This window comes from Balaenoptera ricei, chromosome X, assembly GCF_028023285.1.
Source record: "Balaenoptera ricei isolate mBalRic1 chromosome X, mBalRic1.hap2, whole genome shotgun sequence".
NCBI lineage: Eukaryota > Metazoa > Chordata > Mammalia > Artiodactyla > Balaenopteridae > Balaenoptera > Balaenoptera ricei.
The window spans coordinates 62,723,453-62,748,858 of record NC_082660.1 but is presented as its reverse complement, the minus strand read 5'-3'; the positions used below and the strand labels follow the sequence as shown (position 1 = coordinate 62,748,858).

Genomic DNA, 25,406 nt, shown 5'->3' with positions numbered 1-25,406 from the left:
AAATGGTGATGGGAAAACTGGACAGCTAGATGCAAAAGAATCAAACTGGACTACTCTCTCACACCATGCACAAAAATAAATTCAAAATGGATCAAAGACATAAACGTAAGACCCAAAACGATAAATCTTTTTAGAAGAAAACATAGGCAGTAAGCTCTTTGACATCAGTCTTAGTAATATTTTGGGGGCTATGTCTCCTCAGGCAAGGGAAGAAAAGCAAAAATAAACAAATGGGACTATATCAAACTAAAAGCTCTTGCACAGTGAAGGAAACTATCAACAAAATGAAAAGGCCACCTACTGAATGGGAGAAGATATTTGCAAACGATATATCTGATATGGGTTAATATCCAAAATACACAAAGAACTCATACAATTCAACATCAAAAACAAACAAACAAACAAACAAAAATGAACAACCAGGTTTAAAAGTGGATAGAGGATCTGAATAGACATTTTTCCAAAGAAGACATACAGATGGCCAACAGGCACATGAAAAGATGTTCAACATGGCTAATCATCAGGGAAATGCAAATCAAAACCACAATGAGATATCACCTCACACGTGTCAGAATGGCTATTATCAAAAAGATAACAAATAACAAGTGTTGGTTATCCATTTTAAATATAGCAGTGTGTATACCTGAAACTATCACAACATTGTTAATCAACTGTATTCTAATATAAAATAAAAAGTAAAAAAACAAAAACAAGTGTTGGTGAGGATGTGGAGAAAAGGGAACCCTCATGCACTGTTGGTGGGAAGGTAAACTGGTGCAGCCACTATGGAAAACAGCATGGAGATTCTCAAAAAAATAAAAATAGAACTGCCATATGATCCAGCAATTCCACTCCTGGGTATTTATCCAAAGAAAACAAAAACACTAATTAGAAAAGACATATGTACCCCTATGTTCATTGCAGCATTATTTACAATAGTCAAGATATGGAAGCAACCTAAGTGCCATCAATAGATGAATGGATAAAGAAGATGTGAGATATATATATGTATATACGATGGAATATTACTCAGCCATAAGAATGAAATCTTGCCATTTGTGACAACATGAATGTACCTAGAGGATATTATGCTTAGTGAAATAAGTCAGACAGAGAAAGACAAAAACTGCATGATTTCACTTATAAGTGGAATCTGAAAAACATAACAAATGAACATAACAAAACAGAAACAGAGTTATAGATATAGGGAACAAACAGGTGATTGCCGGGGGGAGGGGCATAGAGGGAGGAAAGAAATAGGTGAGGGAGATTAAGAGGTACAAACTTCCAGTTGCAAAATACAGGAGTCAAGGGTATGAAATGTACAGTGTGGGGAATATAGTCAATAACTATGTAATATCTTTGTATGGTGACATATTGCAACTAGACTTATCATGGTGATCATTTTTAAAAGTATAGAAATATTAAATCACTGTTGTGTAACAGGAACTAACATAGTGCTGTAGGTCAATTACACTTCAAAAATAAACAAACTAACAAACTCATAGAAAAAAAGATCAGATTTGTGGTTACCAGAGAGGCAGTCAAAGGTACAAACTTCCAGTTATAAGATTAAGTAAGTATTAGGGATGTAATGTACAACATGATAAATATAATTAACACTGCTGTATGCTATATATAAAAGTTGTTAAGAGACTAAATCCTAAGAGTTCTCATCACAAGAAAAAAATTTTTTTCTATTTCTTTAATTTTGTATCTATATGGATGATGGATGTTCACTAAACTTATTGTGATAATCATTTCAAGATGTATATAAGTCAAATCACTATGCTGTATACCTTAAACTTATGCAGTGCTGTTTATCAATTTATCTCAATAAAACTGGAAGAAAAAAGAGGAATATTATCAAGGATAAAAAAAGATAATTTCATAATGGTAAGGGAGTCAATTATTCAAGAGAACTTAATCCTTAATGTTTATGCCCCTAATATACAAAGCACCAAAATATCTGAAACAAAATCATATATAAGCCAACAAAGGAGATAATATGGAATCATAAAAATACTCAATTGATCCAAAAGAAGCCAGAAAACAAGGAAAAGGGAATGAAGAATAGATGGGACAAATAGAAAACAAACAGCAATATGATAGATTCAAATCAACCCATATCAATAATCACATTAAATGTAAATGGTCTAAACACCCCAATTAAAATGCAGATTGTCAGATTGGATTAAAAAAGCTAGACTCAACTGTATACTGCCTACAAGAAAAACACTTTAAAAACACACACAGGCACAAAGAGGTTAAAGCTAAAAGGATTTAAAAAAATATACCATGCTAACATTAAAAGAAAGCTGGAGGGACTGTATTATTATCAGAAAAAGTAGATTTCAGAACAAAGAATATTGCTAGGGATAAAAATGATCATAATAATAAACTTATTATTATAATAATAAAGGGATCAATTAATCTTACATGTTTATGCCTCTAATAACAGAGCTTCAAAATATACGGAGCAAAACCAGAACTATAATAAGAAAAAGACAAATCCATAATTCTAATTGAAGATTTCAATACCCATCTCTAAGTAACTGATAGAACAAGTAGGCAGAAAATCAGCAAGAATACAGTAGAAATGAATGGCACAATCAATCAAATTAACATGACTGACATTTATAGAACACTCTATCCAACAATAGCAGAATATACATTCTTCTCAAGTACACACAGTTTGAACATTTGCCAAGACTGACCATATTCTAGGCCATAATAAGTCTCAATAAATTCAAAAGGATTCAAGTCATATAAAGGATAGTCTCTAACCATAATGAAATTAAATTAGAAATCATAACAGAAAGATATTTGGAAAAATCCCCTAATATTTGGAAACTAAATAACATCATTTTAAATAACTGTGGATCAAAGAAGAAATCAACAGGGAAATTAGAATGTATTTTGAACTGAATGAAAACATAACTATCAAAATTTGTGGGATGTCATTAAAGGAGTATTGAAGGGGAAATTTATAGCACTAAATGTTTATATTAGAAAAGAGAAGGGCTTCCCTGGTGGCGCAGTGGTTGAGAATCTGCCTGCCAATGCAGGGGACACGGGTTCGAGCCCTGGTCTGGGAAGATCCCACATGCCGCGGAGCAACTAGGCCCATGAGCCACAACTACTGAGCCTGTGCGTCTGGAGCCTGTGCTCCACAACAAGAGAGGCCGCGATAGTGAGAGGCCCGCGCACCGCGATGAAGAGTGGCCCCCGCTTGCCACAACTGGAGAAAGCCCTCGCACAGAAACGAAGACCCAGCACAGCCAAAAATAATTAAATAAATTAATTAAAAATAATAATAATAAATTAAAAAAAAAAGAAAAGAAAAGAACTCAAATCAATGACCTCAGGTTCCACCTTTAAGAGACTTAAAAAAAAAAAGCTAATTAAATCCAAAGCAGAAATAAGGAAATAATAAAGGTCAGATTGGAAATTAATGAGCTGGGGTTTTGGGGGTATTGTTTTTAATTGTGGTAAAATATACATAACATAAAATTTACTATTTTAACCATTTGTAAGAATGAGCTGGTTCTTTGATAAACCTTAGCCAAACTGATCAAGAAAAAGGAGAAAAGACACAAAATATCAATAACAGGAATGAGATAGAGGACGTTACTACAGTTTTTACAGACATTAGAAGGATAATAAGGGAATATTATGAATAACTTCACACCAATAAATTTGACAATTTAGACGAAACACACAAACTACCAAAGCTCACTCAAGAGAAAATATATAACCCGAACAACCCTATATCTATTTAAAAAACTGAATTACAGTTAACCCCTCCTCCCCACCAAAAGCAACAACTAACAAATACATCCTTCAGGTCCAGATGGCTTAACTTGTGAACTGTACCAAACTTCCTCTTCTTTTTTTTTTTTTAAGGATTTTTATTTTTATTTTAAAAAATATTTATTTATTTATTTATGGCTGCATCGGGTCTTAGTTGCAGCATGCGGGATCTTTCGTTGCAGCGTGTGGGCTCCGTAGTTGTGGCGCGTGGGCTCCAGAGCGTGTGGGCTCTGTAGTTGCAGCACGTGGGCTCAGTAGTTGCGGTGCATGGGCTTAGCTGCCCCGTGGTGTGTGGGATCTTAGTTCCCTGACCAGGGATGGAACCCGCAATCCCCTGCATTGGAAGGCGGATTCTTAACCACTGGACTACCAGAGAAGTCCCTGTACCAAACTTTTAAGGAAGAAACAATATTAGTTCTATACAAACTCTTACAGACAACTGAAGAGGTGGCAATAGTTTCTAACGTATTCTAAGAGGCCTTGATACCAAAACCAGACAGACACTACAAGAAAACAGACCAATATCCCTCATGAACACAGATGCAAAAATTTTACACAAAATTTTTATTTTAGCAAAATTTTAGTTTTATGTATTGTTGAATCCAACAATACATAAAAAGGATGATATTATCACAACCAAGTGGAATTTATTCAAAGAATGCAAGGCTGGTTCCATATTTGAACATCAAAGTCATTCACCAAATCAACAAACTAGAGACAAAAAGTATTTGACAAAATTTATATCCACTCATTGGAAATTCCCTGGTGGTCCAGTGGTTAGGACTTGGCACTTTCACTGCTGGGGGCCTGGGTTTGATCCCTGGTCAGGGAAGTAAGATCCCGCAAAGCGTGCAGTGTGGCCAAAAAAAAAAAAAATTATATCCACTCAGGATAAAAGCTCACAGCAAACTAAGAATAGATAAGAACTTCCTTAAGCTGATAAAGGGCCTCTATGAAAAACCTATAGCTAATGTCATACTTAATGGTAAAGACTGAATACTGTTCCCCTGAGATCAGGAATAGCAGAAGGGCTTCTACTGTCACTACTCCTATTCAACATCATCCTGAATGTCCTAGCCAATGCAACAGGGCAAGTAAAATAAATAAAAGACATATAGATTATAAAGGAAGAGATAAAACTATTTATAGATGGCATGATTGTCTATGTAGAGAGTCCCAAAGAACCTACAAAATAGCCACTAAGCTAATAAAGTCAGAAGATAAAAGTTAATATACAAAAATCAGTTGTATTTCTATATACCAGCACTGAACAACTAGATAAATAATTTGGCAGTTTTTCTTTTTTTTTTAACTTTTCATTGTTTTGATATTATTAGATTTTTAAAAATTTTATTTTTGGCTGTGTCAGGTCTTAGTTGTAGCACGTGGGATCTTTGTTGCGGCATGTGGGATCTTTTGTTGCAGCTCTCGGGCTCTTTGTTGAGGCACAAGGGCTTCTCTCTAGTTGTGGTGCACGGGCTTCTCCCTAGTTGTGGCGCACGGGCTCCAGAGCGCATGGGCTCTGTAGTTTGCAGCACTCGGGCTCTCTAGTTGAGGTGCATACACTCTGTAGTTGTGGCGTGCAGGCTTAGTTGCCCCGCAGCATGTGGGATCTTAGTTCCCCTACCAGGGATCAAACCTGCATCTCCTGCATTGGAAGGTGGATTCTTTACCACTGGACCACTAGGGAAGTCCCTTGGCAGTTTCTTATAAAGTTAAACATACACTTACCATATGACCGAGCAATCTCACTCCTAGGTATTTACCCAAGTGAAATGACTACCTTTGTTATACAGAAACCTGTATGTGAATGTCTTTATAGTGGCCTTATTCATGATCACCAAAAACTAGGAAAAAAAAAAAGACTCCAAGATAACCTTTAATGGGCGAACAGATAAACTGTGGAACATCCATACGATGGAATAATACAGGCAACAACATGGATGAATATCAAATGCCTTATGCTAAGTGAAAGAAGCCATACTGTACGTTTCCAGTTATATGACACTGATGCAATGCAAAGTGAAAACAATAATGACAGAATACAGATCAGTGTTTGTGAAGGGCCAGCATATGGATGTGGGAGAAATTGACTACAAAGTGTTATAGGGGAATATAGAACTATTCTATATTTTTATTGTGGTGGTGGTTATACACCTGTATATGATGTTAAAACTTGCAGAACTACAGTAAAAAGGGTAGATCTTACTGTACATCAGTTATACCTTAATAAAATAAATTGGAAAAAAATCAATGTCGTTTGCCATACTGAATAAAAACCAACCAACCAACCATAAGATCATAAGATCACCTCAAGAAGATTATCTCAAAAAGATCAGAAACCATAAGATCATCTCAAGAAGATTCAGAAAAAACTTTTGAAAAAACCCAACATCTATTCATCATAAAAACTTTCAGCAAACTAGGAATAGACAAGAACTTCTTCAACCTGATAAAGAACATATACAAAAAACCTATAGCTAATATCGTACTTAACGGTGAAAGGCTGAATGCTTTCTCTCTAAGATTGGGAACAAAGCAAGGATGCCCTCTTTTCACCTATCCTATTCGATATTTTATTGGAGGTTCTAGCAAGTACAATAAGGCAAGAAAGGTTTTTTTTTTAAAGGCATACAGAGTGGGTAAGGATAAATAAAATTGCCCCTATGTGCAGATGATGTGATCGTCTATGTAGAAAATCCAGTGACAGAAAGCAGATTAATGGCTGCCTGGAGATGGGGCGTAGAGGGATAGACTGGGGAGGGGAGGGAGGGATTACAAAGGTGTACGAAGAAAGTTTTGGTCCTGATGGACATTGACTTTATCTTGATTGTGGTGATGATTTAATGGGTGCATATCTGTGTCAAAACTTATTAAACTGTACAGTTTAAATATGTATAATTTATTGTAGGTCAAGTATACCTCAATAAAACTGTTAAAAAATTAACTGAACAGGGGCAGGGATAGAAAGGGTTCACTACTCATGGTCTTTAACAACTGTTCAGAGATAATCATATCTTTAGGAAATAACGCTTTCAGGTAGAACTCCAGATTTTGTAGTGTTTACTTCTAAACGAAAAGAAAGCTACTGCCCATTTTTTCCTATCCCCAATGTACATAAGACAAATGGCAGTTCAAGTTGTCCATACCTTCACTCGAGCTGTAGTGCCTTCCATTCCACGGCTCTGAGTCTCCTTCCGCTTTTCTGTGACCTCTCGTTGTTTTTGGAGAGCATCCTTGAGACGCTTGTTGGCAGCTGCTGCCTAAATAAAAATGGCTCATAGTAATGTTGAATTGAAGGGTAGAAAGAAGAACATTCTTCATTAATTATGTATCTGATGATTCATACAGCTAATCATCTGAGAAATACAAATTAGAACCCAGTGAGATGCTTTTACTCAAACCCTGGAGTGGCTACGACGAAAAATAAAATGACTGACAATCCCCAGGTTAGTGAGGATATGGAGCAACTGAAACTCTTATCCATGGCTGGTGTGAGTAAACTTTGGTACAAATACCATGGAAAATCGTTCGTCATTATTAACTAAACTTGAACATACACAATCCCTGTGATTCATCATTTCCCCCCTAGGTATAACTCACCAGAAATGCTCACGTACCTGTGCCAAAAGATACTGAAATGCAAGTTCAGAGCAAACCATCCCTACATGCAACAGCATTGGTGTTTATAACAATTCTACTACCAAATGAAAGAAACAAGATGCATTTCATTCTCTGTAATTCCCTTCAAAACCAGGAAAACTAATTTGTAGTGTTAGAAGTCAGGACAGTCGTTACCTCTGAGGAAGAGGGAAGGACTCGTCATTTGGAGAGAGAATAGGTGGGGGGTGGGGATGAAGTTCTAAGGTTCTAGTAGTGACTTGTTTGTCTTAGGTTGATGGTTGTACAGGTTTTTTCACTTTGGAATAACTCGTGGAGATGTACACAATATTTGTGCCCTTTTTAGGTATATATATTCTACTTCAATAAAATAATTTATATTAACGTAATAAAAAAAAGAAAGAACATTCTAATTTCTAGCATATTAGTCAAGAAAAATAAAAATTCTATGGGTTTGAATTCTTATAGGAACCATATTTATAAGTCTCCATGTACATAACACTGGTGAACAGCTACTGCTTTAGAGCCTAGGGGAGGCACACAATTTCAAGGAAGCACTGCAGACTGAAAGCGTCTGGAAATGTCATATATCAGAATTACTCTGCTTTTTGTTTTGTTTTGTTTGGAAAGAAGCAAGCCCAATTAGAAAAAATCCTTATTTGAATAGTGCCATTTTCATCAGGTTTTTATCTGCTCACAGTTCATGACAAACAGGGATCAAGACTTAGGAACTGCTGGTCAAGACTGTTATCCCTGGTTTCTCAGGACACTGGCTCACTTAAGGGATACTACTCTGCCATCATCCAAGCCTGAAAGTGATAATACACTTGACCTAGCAGATTGGATTTTCTTACCTCCTCAGTTTTACGTCTGAGCACATTAGACTGTTTCTGGAAGCTTCTTTCAAGTTTGAGCAGTTCATATTGCCTCTTACGGTCCTGAGAAGAAAAGAGTCAGACTTTTCATTGCTATTCAGCTAGCTAAAATAAAACCTTATAATGTAACTGAAGAGTCTTTCAATGGTATAGTCATTATGGAAATCAGTATGGAGGTTCCTTAAAAAATTAAAAATAGAAAGACCATATGATCTGACAATCTCACTACTGGGTATATATATCCAAAGGAAATGAAATCAGTATCTTGAAGAGATATCTGCATTCCCATATTCATTGCAGCATTATTCACAATAACCAAGATATGGAAACAACCTAAGTTGACAACCTAAGTTGACCTAAGTTGTTGACAAATGAATGGATAAAGAAAATGTGGTATGAGTATACAGTTGATGCCTGAACAACGTGGGGTTAGGGGTGCCAACCCCCATGCAGTCGAAAATTCGTGTATAACTTCACAGTTGGCCCTCCATATCTGTGGTTCTGCATCCATGGATTCAACCAACTGTGGATAGTATAGTAGTGTAGTATTTACTATTGAAAAAAATACATGTATAAGTTGACCCACACAGTTTCAAACCCATGTTGTTCAAGGGTCAACTGTATATGCAATGGAATATCATTCAGTCACAAACAAGGAAATCCTGCCATTTGCAACAACATGGATGAACCTGGAGGTCACTGTGGTAAGTGAAATAAACCAGACTGAGAAAGACAAATACTATATGATCTCACTTATATGTGAAATCTAAAAAAGTCAAACTCATATAACCAGACAGTAGAATGGTAGTTACCAGGTACTGGGGAGGGGGTGGAGGCAGTGAGGAAAATGGGGAAAGGTTGGTCAAAGGGTACAAACTTTTAGTTATAAAATGAATAAGTTCTGGGGATCTATGTATAGCATAGTAACTATAGTTAATAATACTATACTGTATACTTGAAATTTGTTAGGAGAGTAGATCTTAAGTGTTCTCCCCACACTGAAAAGAAGGGGTAACTATGTGAGGTGATGGATATGTTGCAATCAGGAAATGTGATATCTCCAAATTTATTGTTCTCTTTCAAGATTGTTATGACTATTCTGGGTCACCTGCATCTCCATATGACTTTTCGGATCAGCATGTGAATTTCCACCAATAAGCTAGAGGAAATTTGGTTGGGATTGTGTTGAATCTGTAGATCAATCTGAGGGGGTATTCCAACTTAAGAATATTAAGTCTTCCCATCCATGAGCATGGATTATTGTTCCATGTATTTAGATCTTTTTTTTTTAAACTAATTTATTTATTTTTTGGCTGTGTTGGGTCTTCATTGCTGCGTGCAGGCTTTCTCTAGTTGTGGCGAGCGGGGGTTACTCTTTGTTGTGGTGCGTGGGCTTCTCATTGCGGTGGCTTCTTTTGTTGTGGAGCACAGGCTCTAGGCACGCAGGCTTCAGTAGTTGTGGCGCATGGGCTCAGTAGTTGTGGCTTGCGGGCTCTAGAGCACAGGCTCAGTAGTTGTGGCGCATAGGCTTAGTTGCTCCACAGCATGTGGGATCTTCCCAGACCAGGGCTCAAACCCGTGTCCCCTGCATTGGCAGGCGGATTCTTAACCACTGTGCCACCAGGGAAGCCCTATTTAGATCTTTAATTAATTCAATGATGTAGTTTTTAGTGTATAAGTCTTACACTTGTTTTGTTAAGCTTATTCCTAAGTATTTTATTCTTATTGATGTTATTACAAAAGGAACTTTCTTAATTTCATTTTCAAATTGTTAGTGAATAGAAACACAACCAAATTTTGTGCATTGAACTTATGTCCTGCAACCCTGCTGAACGCATGTATTAGTTCTAATAGTTTTCAGTTGATTCTCTAGGATTTTCCACATACAAGATCATGTCATCTCTAATAGAGATAGTTTTGCTTTTTCCTTTCCAATCTGGATGCCTTTCATATATTTTACTTGCCTAAGTGTTCTGGCTAGAACCTCCAGGACAATGTTGAATAGAAGTGGCGAGAGTGGATACCCTTGTCTTGTTCCTGATCTGATGAGAATTCAGCTGTTAATTTTATTGGGATTTCTTTGTATGTGATGAGTCATTTTACCTTGCTGCTTTTAAGTTTTCATCTTTGTCTTTCAACATTTGGACATGATGTGTCTTGGGTGTTGATCTCTTTGCATTTATCCTACTTGTAGTTGATTGAGCTTCTTAGATGTGTAGATTAATGTTTTTCATCAAATTTAGAAAGTTTTCAGTCATTAGATCTTTGAATATTTTGACTGCTGTTTCATTTATTGTTCTCATGGAGCTACCAGTCTCCTCTTAATTGCTCACCACCAAAATTTCCATTCTTTTTGACAGCACCTTTAGGTTTTAACTTCCCCAGACTCTGTCCCCAAATAAAGTCAGTCCCCTTAGGGAGAGCTGCATTCCTATGGCCTGCCCCTCCCCCTGGGCAGAACCCTCTGCACCACTGCTTAGGACCTGGGGGTGGGGACAGAAGCCCACTTCTCTGAGTGACATCTCTGTTCTATGAGTAGGATGCTGGCCAGTGGCAGCATACCCTATTTTTCTTGGCTGGTCTCCTGACATGGAACCTACATCCTACGATTAGGTGGGTTATGGTAGTCAGACCCCAGTAGTCCTGGTCTTCTGCAGCAGGGATACAGCTTCCACCCTCTGCATGGAGGCTAGGTGGAAGAAGGGATCCCCAGATCTCTTGGCTGCTCTTGCCTGAAACAAAGCTTCAGCAACATGGAGCTGAGGGGGATGAAGGGAGAGAGTTGGTCATGGCTCATATGCCACAGACTATTGTTGCTCTTACTCAGATTTAGTAGATTTCCTTGAATAATCGTTTCCTTGCTGTATGCCCTTAGGACAATACATTTCACCAGTTGTGCTTCTTTTGCTGGGAAGAGAGTCCACAAAGCTCCTCATGCCACCATTCCTCATGTCACCATTCCTGAAGTACTTCTCTCATTTCTTGACCCAACATATCACATTCTGGCCAATTCTAAAAATTACCCCAAATTAATGTCCTTTCCAGTGTGCTTTCCAAGAACATTGTTACTACTCTAATTCAGGCCCTTATTATCTTTCTGGATGATGCAATATCTGCTTAACTTGTGTTCTGGCCTCCAGTTTCTCAATACTTCAGTTTGTTCTACACCTGACTCCCAGATGTATCTTTGGAAAGCAGTACTTTGCTGATAGCACTTTGTTTCTCAAAAACCTTAAAAAATCTTTACACTGCTAACAAAATACAGTTCAAACTTCCCAGATCTTTAACAATCCAGATTCAACTTGTCTTTCCAATGGAATCTTCTTCTACTATCTTTCATCCCACTTGGATCATTCGCTATTCCTTGAATATTCCTACAAAGTTGTCATCTCTGTGTCTTTGTTCCTGCTCTTCCATTTATCTGGAATGCCTGCGTTTATCTCTATCAAAATCCTCCCTATTGTTCAAGGTCTTTTCAGTCCAACTGGAAGTGTGCTTCCCTTTCTCAATTACACTGGTATTTTAGACCATTTGTAAAGCACAAGTCTCTTTATTTCTTGTATTGAAGAAAATCATGCTTATGTCTCATTTTCCCCTTTAGACAAGACAGTCTTCAAGAGCAAAACACATATACTACCCATCTTTCTATTTTCCATGGTATCTAGTGGATAGTATCTTGCACGTAGTAGACGTTTAATAAACAGTTGTTAAATTCATGAATGTATCATATATTTAGAGATACCAGCTGTTTGAAGAGAAGCTTTAATGTTAGTCAGCCCAGAAAAGGGTTCATTAGGTAGGACTTTGAGAAATTGTAGTTACTTACCCGTTCTTTTAACTGGATTACTTCTTTGTCTTTTTGTTGCTTCCACTGTCTAAACCTCTCAGCATCCTCTTTCATCTGACGCATTAACTGTACCCGCTGGTTTTTCATCACCTGTAGAAACAAAAACCAGCACGAATAGTAGTCATCTGCACTTATTCTGGGCTGATGTACAGATGGATAGACTAACCATTAAGAAGAGAGAAAAAAATCCAGAGCTGAGCTGAGAAGCCTGCCAACAGGTTTTCTGATTACGTTTGCAATACCACTTGCTATGCTTGCATAGACTATACAAATGAACGCTCTGAAGAAATAATAGAAAAAATGTACCTACAAGCTAAATCCAGCCCTAAATTCACTGCATATAAATGAAATTTCAAGGAAGTATCTACTAAGTCTCAAGGACAAATCTACCTAGCAACCACTGTATTCGAATAGTTTCAGTACAATGACCTGTAACCACCACTTTGTAGATGTCAGAAGTTGAACATTCAATGACTGATAATTTTCTCTAGGTGTCTGTTGTTTTGCAACCACTTTGCAAAATTATTCCACATGATCATGGAAAGTGGTCAGAATGTCACCACTAAATATTAAGGTATCCTTGCCCTTTGGTTTCAGAGAATCTAACACTAAAACTCTGAATGTCAAAGCAGAGTTTTGTTATTCAGATTCTAGATGGCTAGCACAACGTCCTACAAAAGGGACATTTCTAGAGATTCAAACACTTGAAATGATGGGCCCTGCCTGCTACTTTCTCACCTGCAAACACCTCTGTAGTATAATTCTAAATAAAACACCTATGTTTGTAAGTTTCTATAGGGTAAATGCAAGGATGAGAGTTTATTACCCGTATTTCCTGGTTCAGTTTGGAGACGGTATGCTCTGTGGATTCTTTCAGCTTCAGAAGTTTAGACTGCTCATTCAGTTTCTTCTTCAGATCAGCTATTTGACCCTCTAGCTCCTGGAGACGTTTCCGGCGGCGCTCACTCAACCTAAACACAGATGTTGTAGGAATGAGGACTAGCAGCAGCAAAGTCTGACTCCAAAAGACATAATATTAGACTCCCAGGTTCACAACCTTGATATATATAAAATAGGCAACCAGTCACATAGCCATCTTTAAATAATGAATCCCACCCAAACAACCAAAACCATCTCAACACTGGGAGCTAAAGAGTAAAGGAAATTTTTTGTATAAGTAACAATGTAGCTGCCTCAATACACTACTCTCTCACCACTCTGCGTTAAAAGGATGGTTCTTTGAAGGCATTTCACTTCACTTGAGCGTAAGGAATAATTCCGATGATTGTTACACAAGTCTGAGATAGAAAGTAAACATTCAACATAACTTTTAAGAACATGAACTTTAGATACTATAGAGAGATATAACAGAATCACTGAGTAAAAAGAAGGTAGAATAGCCAATAGAGGCAAAGGTTTAAGGGAGTGTAGGATATTCTGGTAATTTGTCTTGGTTTTATTCTTAACTGGCTAAGGGATGGCTAGATTGATTTTTCATTTGCTAGCCTGAATATTAATTCTATTCACAAACTAATTTACCATCAGCACAGGGACAAAGAAACTGTTGCTGTCTGGTAGGTCTGATAATCTTTCAAAATACAGCTCAAATGCTAACTTCTTATAAATCTTTCCTTGATCATGCCAGCCTGAACTGATATCTCCTGCCTCTGAACTCTTAAAGCCATTACTGCCTAAGAAATTTATTTGGCTGCTAATCATATGCTGTGTTATGGCATTCTTTTACTGTCACCATGAGATGTTATTTAAAATCTCAATTCCTTAGCTTTTCTTTTGTTTTAGGTCTCCTCTCCATAATTAGGTTTAAATCCTGTAGGGGCAGGAAATGGCTCTTTCACTTCTCTGTTTCGTCTATGGCTCTTCATACACAGTTTGGGACTTGAAATAATAGTATTGACTTTTTTCTTACTTGGCTTGGTTGACATCCTTCCTTGTTGTCTGAAGTTCAAGAACCAATTCTTCTTTTTCCTTTTGCAGATTGATGACTTCCAATTCTAGATTTTTTATGTTATCCTAGAAATGTTATAGGTCGAGAGAAAGAAAGCATTACAAGGCAAAGCAAGAAAATCACTTCAACATCTCATGTCTTAAGGAACTAGGCATTCAACTTTACCACTTCGATTGCACACTAAAAGCATTTGTACTTGATTTGATGGAGAATGAAGTTATGTAGTGGGAAAAGTACGAACTTGGAATCCAAAGGCCTGGGTTTAAACCTTGAGTCCAGCACATCCTATCTAAATAACTTAAGGAAAGCCACTTCATCTCTTTTAGCCTTAGTTTCTATGCAAACAAGAGTTAATGTGGCAGGCCTGAGACTGATATCCTAAAAACAGACCTGGCTTGCAAGTTGGACCTCGGCTCATGTCTGGGATCTTGGATTTTAGTAGGATTCCCACCATCTCCTAACTGATAAGAGTCGCTCATTATGCCTAAACTGTGCAAACAGTATGATTTATCCTGAACACATGCTTTCCTTCTGGGAGTCTAGAAGTTTTGTATGTGCTAGGCAGAGAATGCCTACATGAATTACCGCTGCTAACAATCCTGGACTCCTAGGCTCAGGGGAGCTTCCCTGATAGACAACATTTCACACATGTTGTCAAAACCCATTGCTGGAGGAATTAAGTACATACTATGTGACTCCATCGGAAGAAGACTCTTGGAAGCTTGCACATGGTTTCCTTCAGATCTTGCCCCATGTGCTCTTTCCCTTTGCTGATTTTGTTTTGTATACTTCCACTGTAATAAATCTTACACTGAGTCCTGTGAGTCCTCCTGGTGAATCGTTGAACCTGGGGGTGGCCTTGGGGACCCCCGAGAGTTTTCCTATCTATGTAAACAACTAACACCACCTACCTCACAGGGTTGTTGGGAAGACTGAATAAGACAAAAAGTAAAGATATTTTGTAAACTGTAAAGAGCTGCACAAACATTCTTATATTCTGAACTTTCAAACGTATGCATTCAATAGCAACTGCAGTTCTGCATGCACTTAGAAAACAAATTCTAGAAACTGAACTTTGGTAGTTTTTCCAAGATTGGGAAAACTCAATGAACAGATTCCTTCCTGTTCTCATAACCAAAAAAAGATTAAAGGAAACTGGCTGAATGAGTGGTTGGTAGCCAAGAAGATTATACGAGGGCCTTAGACCAGTACTGAAATGACAAAAAGAAGCAGAGGCAGGTTAGGTGGGGCTGTATCTAAATAGGCAAGAGCTATTTTCCATGAAGTATACTTTTAGCCATTTCAATCTAATCAATGAAGACCAATCTCACTGCTTTATATACCCTGTATATTTAAACTGGCAACAACGTGTGTGTGTGTGTATGTGTGTGGTGTGTGTGTGTGTGTGTGTGTGTGTGTACTTATAGAAGTAACACATGAAAACATTCTTGTAAAAAATAATCCAGATAATACATATAAAGGGCAAGTCCCCTTGACTGCCCCACCCCTGCCAAAATTCCAGTCCTCTCTCCAGAAGTAACCATTGTCATCAGCTTGGTTCAGATCTTCCAGACATTTTTTTCCTAGACACTTACATACTATGTATATGGACATGTACATATTCTAGACATTTACATAGAAATGTAAATGCCATGTGCGTGTGTGTGTGTGTGTGCGTGTGTGTGTGTGTATTTACTAAATATATTGTGGCAAATGCCTAGAATATATAATAATATATGTAAATAAATAGATTTTTTTTTAGTAGTTCTATTTTTTTTTAACATCTTTATTGGAGTATAATTGCTTTACAATGGTGTGTTAGTTTCTGCTTTATAACAAAGTGAATCAGTTATACATATACATATGTCCCCATATCTCTTCCCTCTTGCATCTCCCTCCCTCCCACCCTCCCTATCCCACCCCTCTAGGTGGTCACAAAGCACCAAGCTCATCTCCCTGTGCTATGCGGCTGCTTCCCACTAGCTATCTATTTTATGTTTGGTAGTGTATATATGTCCATGCCACTCTCTCACTTTGTCACAGCTTACCCTTCCCCCTCCCCATATCCTCAAGTCCATTCTCTAGTAGGTCTGTGTCTTTATTGCCGTCTTACCCCTAGGTTCTTCATGACTTTTTTTTTTTCTTAGATTCCATATATATGTGTTAGCATACGGTATTTCTTTTTCTCTTTCTGACTTAACTTCACTCTGTATGACAGACTCTGGGTCCATCCATTTTAAAATAACATATATACACACGTGCATATATGTATGTGTATGTGTGTACTTACTGAAATATGTTAAAGATAAATAGAGTTACATTATATGTAGATAATATTCTGTAACTTGCCTTTTTTTTAAAACTTGGTCTTGGAGATTTATTTATATCAGTGCATACAGATCTATCTCATTCTTTTTGTTGCCATAATGAAACATTCTTTTACATGCCTTCTGTGCACACGTGCAAGGTTTTTCTAGGGTAGAGACAAGTGGAATTACAGGGTCATGGGGGTACACATTTTCGATTTTAATAGATACTGCCAAATTGTCCCCTAAAGTGGTTATTCCAATTTACACTCTCGCTAGCTATGTATGAGAGTACTTATTTCCCTGCACCCTTGTCAACATTTGATATTGCTACACTTCAAAATTTTTACCAATGGGATGGGTAAAAAAATAGTATCTCTTCATTATGTATGCCACATTCAGTTAATAGTCTCACTGTCTCCACAAGGGAAATTATTCAAATATTTGACTCCTGGGCTATTATAATTCATGGTAGTCTTCACTAACAAGAACTTATACCTCCTCAAAATTTTTCTATAGCAAATCTTTACAGTGATAGGAAAAATATTGTTTAGAACAAAAAACTACCTTTATTTCTTAGAAAAAGAGAGACATTTACATGTGATTAAAAGGTACTGTTAACATTAAGAATTTATTTCCTTTTAACTTTAAGGTTTGGAAGCTCAAGCATATTTGATTCCAAGGGAGAAAAAGGACAAGTTATCTTACTACAGCTATAGCTATAGATCATTACTAGCACCCCCTCATAGGGTTAGAAGTACACTGGGGGAACATATGTCCCTCCGTTTCTAGGCAAGAGTACAAGAAGAGAGGAATAATTTCTCAGCCTTACTGTTAATCCTTCGTTTATCCTGGAAAGGCCAAAATACGTTCAACCTAAAAAAGGCTGCATTTTATGTCCTGTTAGTATGGAGGATTGAGCTACGTATTTAACTTGCTCTCTCCTGAAAGCCCACTAAAATGACCTCCCAAAAGGGTATAAATCAACAAGGATGAAGAGAGCAGTCAAGAGATATAAACAAACTTTTTTGGATGAGGAAAATAGTTGGATAAGTGGCAACTGAATGAGAGTAGAAAAAGCTAAACTATGACTCCTATAGGACAAATGTCAAGAGGTAACAAGCCAATTTGTACCATAACACCACAAAGAGGAGAAGAGGTTTCCTCTCTGGAGAGGCTGAACCTGACAGGCTGGACTCATAGGCAGCAGACACAGCAAAAGGCAGGGATAAAGTAACATACTACTGATAGGGGATTAAATAAAAGTCTGTATATAACTGGAGAGACTTCAACTCCCTTATTTCCTCTGAGTTACCAGAAATAGAGCATATTACTACTCTTCCCACACAACTCCAGGCAGGAGAATGAAAGATTTCTTTATTGGAAACTGACCAGCCCAGAGAAACCTATGCATACAGAACTTCCTATTGACTATTAGTGTCTCACTGTTAAATATGAATGGACAACCAAAGATCACTGGAAATTTGCAGAAAGCTTCTTACATGAAAGACCAAATCAAACACACTAAAGAATGGAATTTGAACGAAACAGAGGCAAGGCAGAAAGAAGAAAACTTCAACAAAATTTAATTTCTATCCTTAGAGATGAGCACTGTATCCATGAAAAGAAAGAAGAGAAGGCTATAAAAAGGAACAATTAGAGGATTTTAAAAAATCTTAGAAATAGGCAAATAAAAAAATTCACCAGAAGGAGTGCAAGGAAATCTCCCAGAGAATGGAATAAAAAGACAAAGAAATAGAAAATAGGAGAGAGGAGATAAGAAAAGCAGAGACTAAATCTAAGAGATCCAATATCTGACTAAGAAGAGTGCAAGAAAAGAAAAAACAGGGACTTCCCTGGTGGCGTAGTGGTTAAGAATCCGCCTGTCAATTCAGGGGACAGGGGTTCGATCCCTGGTCCAGGAAGATCCCACGTTCCACGGAGCAACTAAGCCCGTGCGCCACAACTACTGAGCCTGCACTCTAGAGCCCGCGAGCCACAACTACTGAGCCCGCGTGCACAGCTACTGAAGCCTGCGTGCCTAGAGCCTGTGCTCCACAACAAGAGAAGCCACCACAATGAGAAGCCCGCACACCGCAGTGAAGAGTAGCCTCCGCTCGCCGCAACTAGAGAAAGCCCATGTACAGCAACGAAGACCCAATGTAGCCCAAAAAATAAATAAAAATAAATAAATTTATTAAAAAAAAGAAAGGAAAAAACAAAGAAAATAGAGAGATGGGCATTATTAAAGAAATAACACAAGAAAACTTCCCACTAAAGAAGAATACAAATTTCTAGATTGAAAGGACCCACCAAGCACCAAGCACAATAAGTGAGACTAGATCCACACCAAGGCACATGATTGTGAAGTTAAAGAATACTTGGGGACAAAGAAAAGATCCTGAAAGTTGCCAGAGGGGAGGAAAATACAGGTCAAATAAAAAGAATCAGGAATTATAATGGACTTCTAAACAGCAACATTGGAAATAGAAGACCATGGAGCAAAGCCTTCAAAATTCTGAAGAAAAACGATTTCCACTGTAGAATTCTAAACCCAGCCAAACTAACAAGTGTGAGAAACACCACCATCACCACCACCACCACCACCACAACAAGAAGCTATTTTCAGGCATGCAATGGTTTAAAACATTTTCCTTTCATGTACACTTTCTCAGAAAGCTGTTTGGGTTGTACTCCACCAACACAAAGGAGTAGCCCAAGAATGAGGAAGACATGGAATCGGTTTCAACACAGAGATGAGAAGTGAAGCAGGTTCCCAGGACGACGGTCCCAGGCTGATGGCTGGGCAGTAGGCCTAGAGAAAGCAAACCAGAACAAAAGATTCCAAGAGGGTTGTCTTCAAGAAAGAAATGGATTGATAAATTACCTGGTATGTTTGACTACTGAGATGAGCTTTATAATTCTGTTAAGAAGTTTGGAGATAAATTATTGACAGGTAAATAGCAGACTAAGTAAATGAAAAAATGAGATTATTATTACTATTGTGATTATTATTATTTTTTTCGGCCACACTACGTGGCTTGAGGGATCTTAGTTCCCCGACCAGGGATTGGATCCGGGCCCACAGCAGTGAAAGCCCCCAGTCCCAACCACTGGACCGCCAGGGAACTCCCAAAATTAACTTCAGGAAATGCAAAAGGCTGTATAAGAAAGGAAACGGAATCATAATATACTATGTGGCTCAGTTATAAAACTTACGTAATCATAAAATTTAAACACTAAATATTCATTTAATCAAAAAGTGTGATATAACCATTTTGAAAGATAGAGGTGAGGCAGTGTGCATGGGGGGATGTATAAGAGAGCTATATTCCCATCTCCCATAGTGGGAAGTCAGTTGAAAATGTCCAAAAATTTTAAAGTAACATAATTATACGACCAACTCTTATCTAGAAATCTGGAGGTAAATGTCAGAAGAAACAGCTTAAAGAACTTACACTATAAGCCTAGGGAATACGGGAGAAGGTAGTAGGGCAGGAGATTGCTTTTATTTTTCTGAGCATTGTACTATTTGACCTGTAAAAATGATATACATGCATTTGTGTGACATAAATAAAAAATAAGTTTCAAAAAAGTTAAGACTGTGATAACAAAAAGGAAATAACACCTCTATTGGCAACTCAGTTATTATTTTGGAAGCAACTCCTGCCCTACGGAAAAACAAGTGGTGAAAATTATTTAGGAGAAACACTTTTCTTGTTTTTACTCTGAAAACTTAGGGGAACTGGTGGTAGAAATGTATGAGTAATACAGGGATTTGTCGAGAACAGCATATAGGACTTTGGGGATGGTAGGATATAGCTGAATGGGAAAGCATCCACCCTTCCCCCTACCAGTTCTGCTAACATCCCTTTGTGGATGGGAAATACCGGGCTACAGGGGAAAATAAGGTCTGGAGCAAGGGTAACCTTGTGGACAACCTAAAAGCCCAAGACTTGTCTTTAAGTAAAGACCTGATTATTAATTAGCAAGGGCCACTTAGGACTACCACTAGGAAAAGCAGTTTAGCCATTTGCCAAGTCATGTGACATCCACTACAAGTGTCTTCATAATTCTCACTATAACCCAGACCATCTACTAAGAGATGTACCTTTCTTAGAATCCCAGCATAGTTATTAGAACAAAATTTCTCTACAAGTAGAGACCACATTTATTATAACATTATCTAACTATTTATTAAATACCTGTTGCATAAGTAAGGTATTAGATTAAATGAAAGAAAATTACAGTTTCTTTATACTGAATGTATCCTTTTTTTAACCAGCAGTACAACTCCAGTTGTACTATGCACATTATGTTGCCTTGTCATCATCAAAAACAGTGTGCCTGTTTTCTTCCCATACTACTAAAGAGAGATGGTAGACATGAACATTACGTGCCCTAGTAAATATTGTACCTGGTATTGGAACTCGATAGGCTGTAGTTGGCTGTCATTCTGAGTCATTTTCTTGGCTAGGGCCTCTTTCAGTGCAAGGGCTTTATTCAACTCAACCAGCTCCTTAGACATCTGAGCTTGACGTAGAGCATGCTGAGTGGTGAAAGCATCAGAAGACCTGCTGCTCCCTGGACTGATTTCCACTTGCTGGAAAAGATCAGGATAATGATTTGTGAGAGGAACAAGCAATTGGAGTTCCTTAGGCACTGTTTCATCAAGTCTCAGCGCCACTTCTCCATTATCAGTACCTCTGTTCTTTTTTTTTTTTTAAGTACCTCTGTTCTTTTAAAACTGTGGCTCCTCAAACATTTGCTTTAAACATCAGAAGTAAATTGAGCTAACCTATTTCTCTGCTCTCACAAGAACCTTATTTCTTATATCCTTTAACTGATTCTTTTAGAGTGAACCAAGTTTCTTGCTCTTTCCTTTATGCGTCTGGCCAACACTTCTTACTTTCACCTTATTAGAGGAGAGAGGGCTCTGGAAATGGCACTTTGGTAATGGTGGAAATGGAGAAGAGGCTTCATTTATTCTCACAGAGCTGACCTCTGGCACCTGATTTATCTCCTATCTTTCTTCTTTCAGAATATAAAAAATACCAACATATATTTGTTTTAGTGAGAATAAGCTGTCTCAAGCAAACCACTGTCCATCCTTTCATTCTGACTCTGCTCTATAGCCTTCAGCCAATATCTAACACATTTTATCTATTCTTGCAACTTGAATGATCAAAATATTTTCCTTGGTTCTTTTAGCCCTTAACCACTGCATCCACAGAAACGTATGCTGAGAAAAAATTTTCTTCCATTTCTTCTCTAATGCTTTTTCGACTTTGCCATAATTTCCTAATTTGTTTCCTTCTTCGTCTTAACGTGCTAGACAGTTGATGCAGAATACTACCATCTAATAAGAAATCAGTAAGCCAGACTGCAAATATGGAAAGTGGCATCCCTGAGAAGCTCTGCTACCCATTAGCAGTTATACTATTAGAAAGAGATACTATCCAAGTTAGGGATTTTATAGTTAACTGAGGTTTACACTCAAGATTTCTGGATTTCCAAGGCATTCTATGGAGGATGGTAGCAATCAGGGAGTCTCTTCCTCAGGTGAGTGATAAATTATAAGAAATGGCACAGTTAAAGCTCCTGGCTCTACACAAAGGGGCCAATTACTTACCGCTTCTGGTTCCACTGCAGTATCAATGGCTGCAGCCATACAAGCAACAGTTTCATCCTGCAATGAGAAATGATGTCTCAGTTTAGGAGCTTACTAGTGGGTTTTATATGGGTTATTTAGTTGTTTTCAAGTGTATATAGAGACCATTTAAGGTGTTGAGCCAATTCTGTAGTCACATATACCCCAACAACCACGTTTCCACTTCCCATCTCTCAAGGGTCTGTCTTCTTTATAAAGGTTGATTGTGCAGTCTTCGTAAAAATAGGGTCATGTGGCCACTGACATATTTATTGCACCTCTCCTGCTCTGCCAGAGTTCACTGGGCTAGAGTGAAACAGCCATTCCAGCAGGCCAAAGTTCAATCCACTTTATAGACTCTACCCTTTCTTTTTCTGTTTTTTACCACTAAGTCTACCTCTACAGGTCTAGCCAGTTCTCATGGACATACCATCCTAAGACCAGACATAGCAAATAAAGGCAATGCAGCAGAAAAATGAATAGGATGAAGGATTATTTTTGATTTTTATCTTATATCCAGTCAAGGTAGCAAGAGCCCGCTCTACAAGGAAATAAACGCCACAGGTGAATGCCCCAGAAAAATGTGCTCATGAAGTCAGACACACTTCAGACTCTGTCCCTCATATACATAGGAACCAATCATATGCAGCTACTCCAGGTAGTGGTTAGTTGAAGGGAAAGGGTAAGCACTGATTCCCTCCCAGAGAAGGGCACATTCCTTTTTTGGGCATTAGAACAACAACCACCTAAAAGGGAAACCTAAAACCACTTATTAGGACTAATTTATTTATAGGCTCTCATATGAGCAAGCTCTGTTCTCCCCACTGGAATTTAGGCTTTATTTGGCATTGCAACATAAAGATTACCACTTCTGTTTAAGTGATTCTGCAAAGCCCTGGGAAGAAAGGATTATTTCCAGGATGTCGCATGATTAAGGTCATAGATGAAAGAGCTATTGGCTCAATAGCAAGGAAAGAATTTAGGGTTAGCACAGGGAGTCTCGGCACCAGCCCAGTGAAACATTACATAGTTGTTGAAACTTGAATCTTAGTACCTTTAAGGCAAGAAGTGAAAGAGGCCCTTAATGGGACTTCCCTGGTGGTCCAGTGGTTAAGACTCCATGCTCCCAGTGCAGGGGGCACGGGTTCGATCTCTGGTCGGGGAACTAAGATCCCGCATGCCACACAGTGTGGCCAAAAAAAAAAAAGAAAAGGCCCTTAGTAAATGCTGTTTGTAAAGCATTTCCCTTATTCTGTCCAGAAATTCCTAACCAGTGAGACTCAAAGAGAATTCAAAGGAAGCCCCAGTATTCCTACATCCTTTCTCATCATGATTTACACTACTGGTGATTCTCCAAGGGCAGGACATACTAAATCCTTCTTAAAAAACAGAGCACTTTGGGCTTCCCTGGTGGCGCAGTGGTTGAGAGTCTGCCTGCTAATGCAGGGGACACAGGTTCGAGCCCTGGTCTGGGAAGATCCCACATGCCGCGGAGCAGCTAGGCCCGTGAGCCACAACTACTGAGCCTGCGCGTCTGGAGCCTGTGCTCCGCGGCAAGAGAGGCTGCGATAGTGAGAGGCCCGCACGCTGTGATGAAGAGTGGCCCCCGCTTGCTGCAACTAGAGAGGGCCCTAGCACGGAAACGAAGACCCAACATATCAATCAATCAATAAATCTTTAAAAAAAAAAACAGAGCACTTCAATATATTATAGATTAATGGTTACCCTTTTCTCCCTCCCAGTAAGTCTCAGTAAAAGGACTAGTTATAGGCCTATCCTAGATTAGTAGGGCCTATGACACTGGCTTTTGGAGACTTTTTCTAGGACCTTCCAGAGGGTCAGGATCCAAGTAGATCCGATTCAACATGCCATGAAGAAGACATGTTGTCACTGTGGGTTTACCTTTTGGCCCAGTGAAATTTCACAATGCTAAGGTTTAAGCTTTGGTGACATGTTCTACATGAACATGGCAGGATTATGCCTTTATAATCCTAAATGTAAATATATAACAGTAGGATTTATTTCAATCTAACAGCCTCTTTCTCCCTCATTCTAAGGCTACTGAGAACTTCTTGTAATAAAAAGACATGATTTGCTGAAGGTGATGGTCAGGGGAACAGGACTACTACGGGGACAGGTACGTTGAGCTACATTAATCAGTAATACCCTCCAAAATGAAGTTTGTGCTTGTAGGCTGTAGGCAATAGCATTACTGGGCATGCAAAAAGCTTTTTATGGAACTGGTCTTGGAGGAAGGGGTAAAAACCAAAAAAAATTGATTTTGTGGGAACTGAAAGGACTACATGAATTTCCTCACAGGTAACTGCAACAAGGTTTGCTTGAATTATATTTTAAAGGAAGAAATAGTACAGTTTAGCACTTAAAGCCCTAGGAGAAAGGTCCAGGAACAATGGTTGCCTTCATAACTGAAAAGAGGGTGTTCAACCATCACTTATAATAAAAATAGTTTTAATCCAGAATGAAGGGCACAAGCACTTACATTTAAAACATTCTGCTTTCACCATAGTGAGTCTCAATGAAAGCCACAGGATATATTGTTGTGTGTTTCCAAAAAAAATATGTAGCTGGGAGGGTCTCCAAACAATAGACACAGAGAACTCTGATTCAAGAGTCCAGCAGGAGCCCAGGGTAAAAGGGTTTACTCTACCTGACCATGACGGTGGATGGAAGCCAGGGACTTTATCAGCTTGTGGCAATCTTTAGCACCCTCCTGCTGCGCATGCCAAGTGAATTTTAGTGACAGACACAGCAATTCTCTAGAGTTCCTCTGAGCCAGCCACCACTAGCAACTTCCTCCACAGTCACGCCAGGCACCAGTCATACTGCCAGATCCTCACTGAAGATATGCCTTCTCTTATATTGTTAACTTGGTTCCATTAGTTTCCTTCTTCATCTTTCCCATGTGACTCAAAGAGGTGGTGTGGGATCCTTTAAGATCGGTGTGGTGGCCACGAACAATGGTGCCCTGGATTACTCTTTTCTGATCTTATAAACTTTGGCTCCAGTAGGGTTCTGCAGTCTAGATTATCTGAATTCTGAGGCAGTTCACACAAAGTTTTCATATATAAGATGCTTCACCTCGATTACAGATGGTGAAATTTAACCTTGTGATAGCCATTCTCTAGCACACATTCTATACTTCAGCCACAATGAAGTTCTTACCATGTTCTAAACATTCATACCTCTTTGCTTTTGCATATACCTTTTCCTCTATATAGATCGTCCTTTCCCCTCTGTCTGTGTGGCAAACTCCTATTCATTTTTTAGGACCCAGTTTTTTCTTCCTGAATTTTCTAGGCAGTTAATC

At 38.4% G+C, this 25,406-nt stretch overlaps 1 protein-coding gene across 1 annotated transcript in view; it reads right to left on the bottom strand.

Moving 5' to 3' along the window:
- Positions 1-25,406, bottom strand: part of KIF4A (kinesin family member 4A) — a 125,650-nt gene that overhangs the window by 25,236 nt on the left and 75,008 nt on the right. The window contains exons 13-19 of the mRNA XM_059911463.1: positions 22,061-22,117; positions 20,846-21,031; positions 14,084-14,187; positions 12,983-13,127; positions 12,136-12,246; positions 8,289-8,372; positions 6,963-7,076 (exon numbers count right to left, since the gene is read on the bottom strand). Coding sequence (XP_059767446.1) covers positions 6,963-7,076; positions 8,289-8,372; positions 12,136-12,246; positions 12,983-13,127; positions 14,084-14,187; positions 20,846-21,031; positions 22,061-22,117 — 801 coding nt within the window. The remainder of the gene's footprint in view (positions 1-6,962; positions 7,077-8,288; positions 8,373-12,135; positions 12,247-12,982; positions 13,128-14,083; positions 14,188-20,845; positions 21,032-22,060; positions 22,118-25,406) is intronic.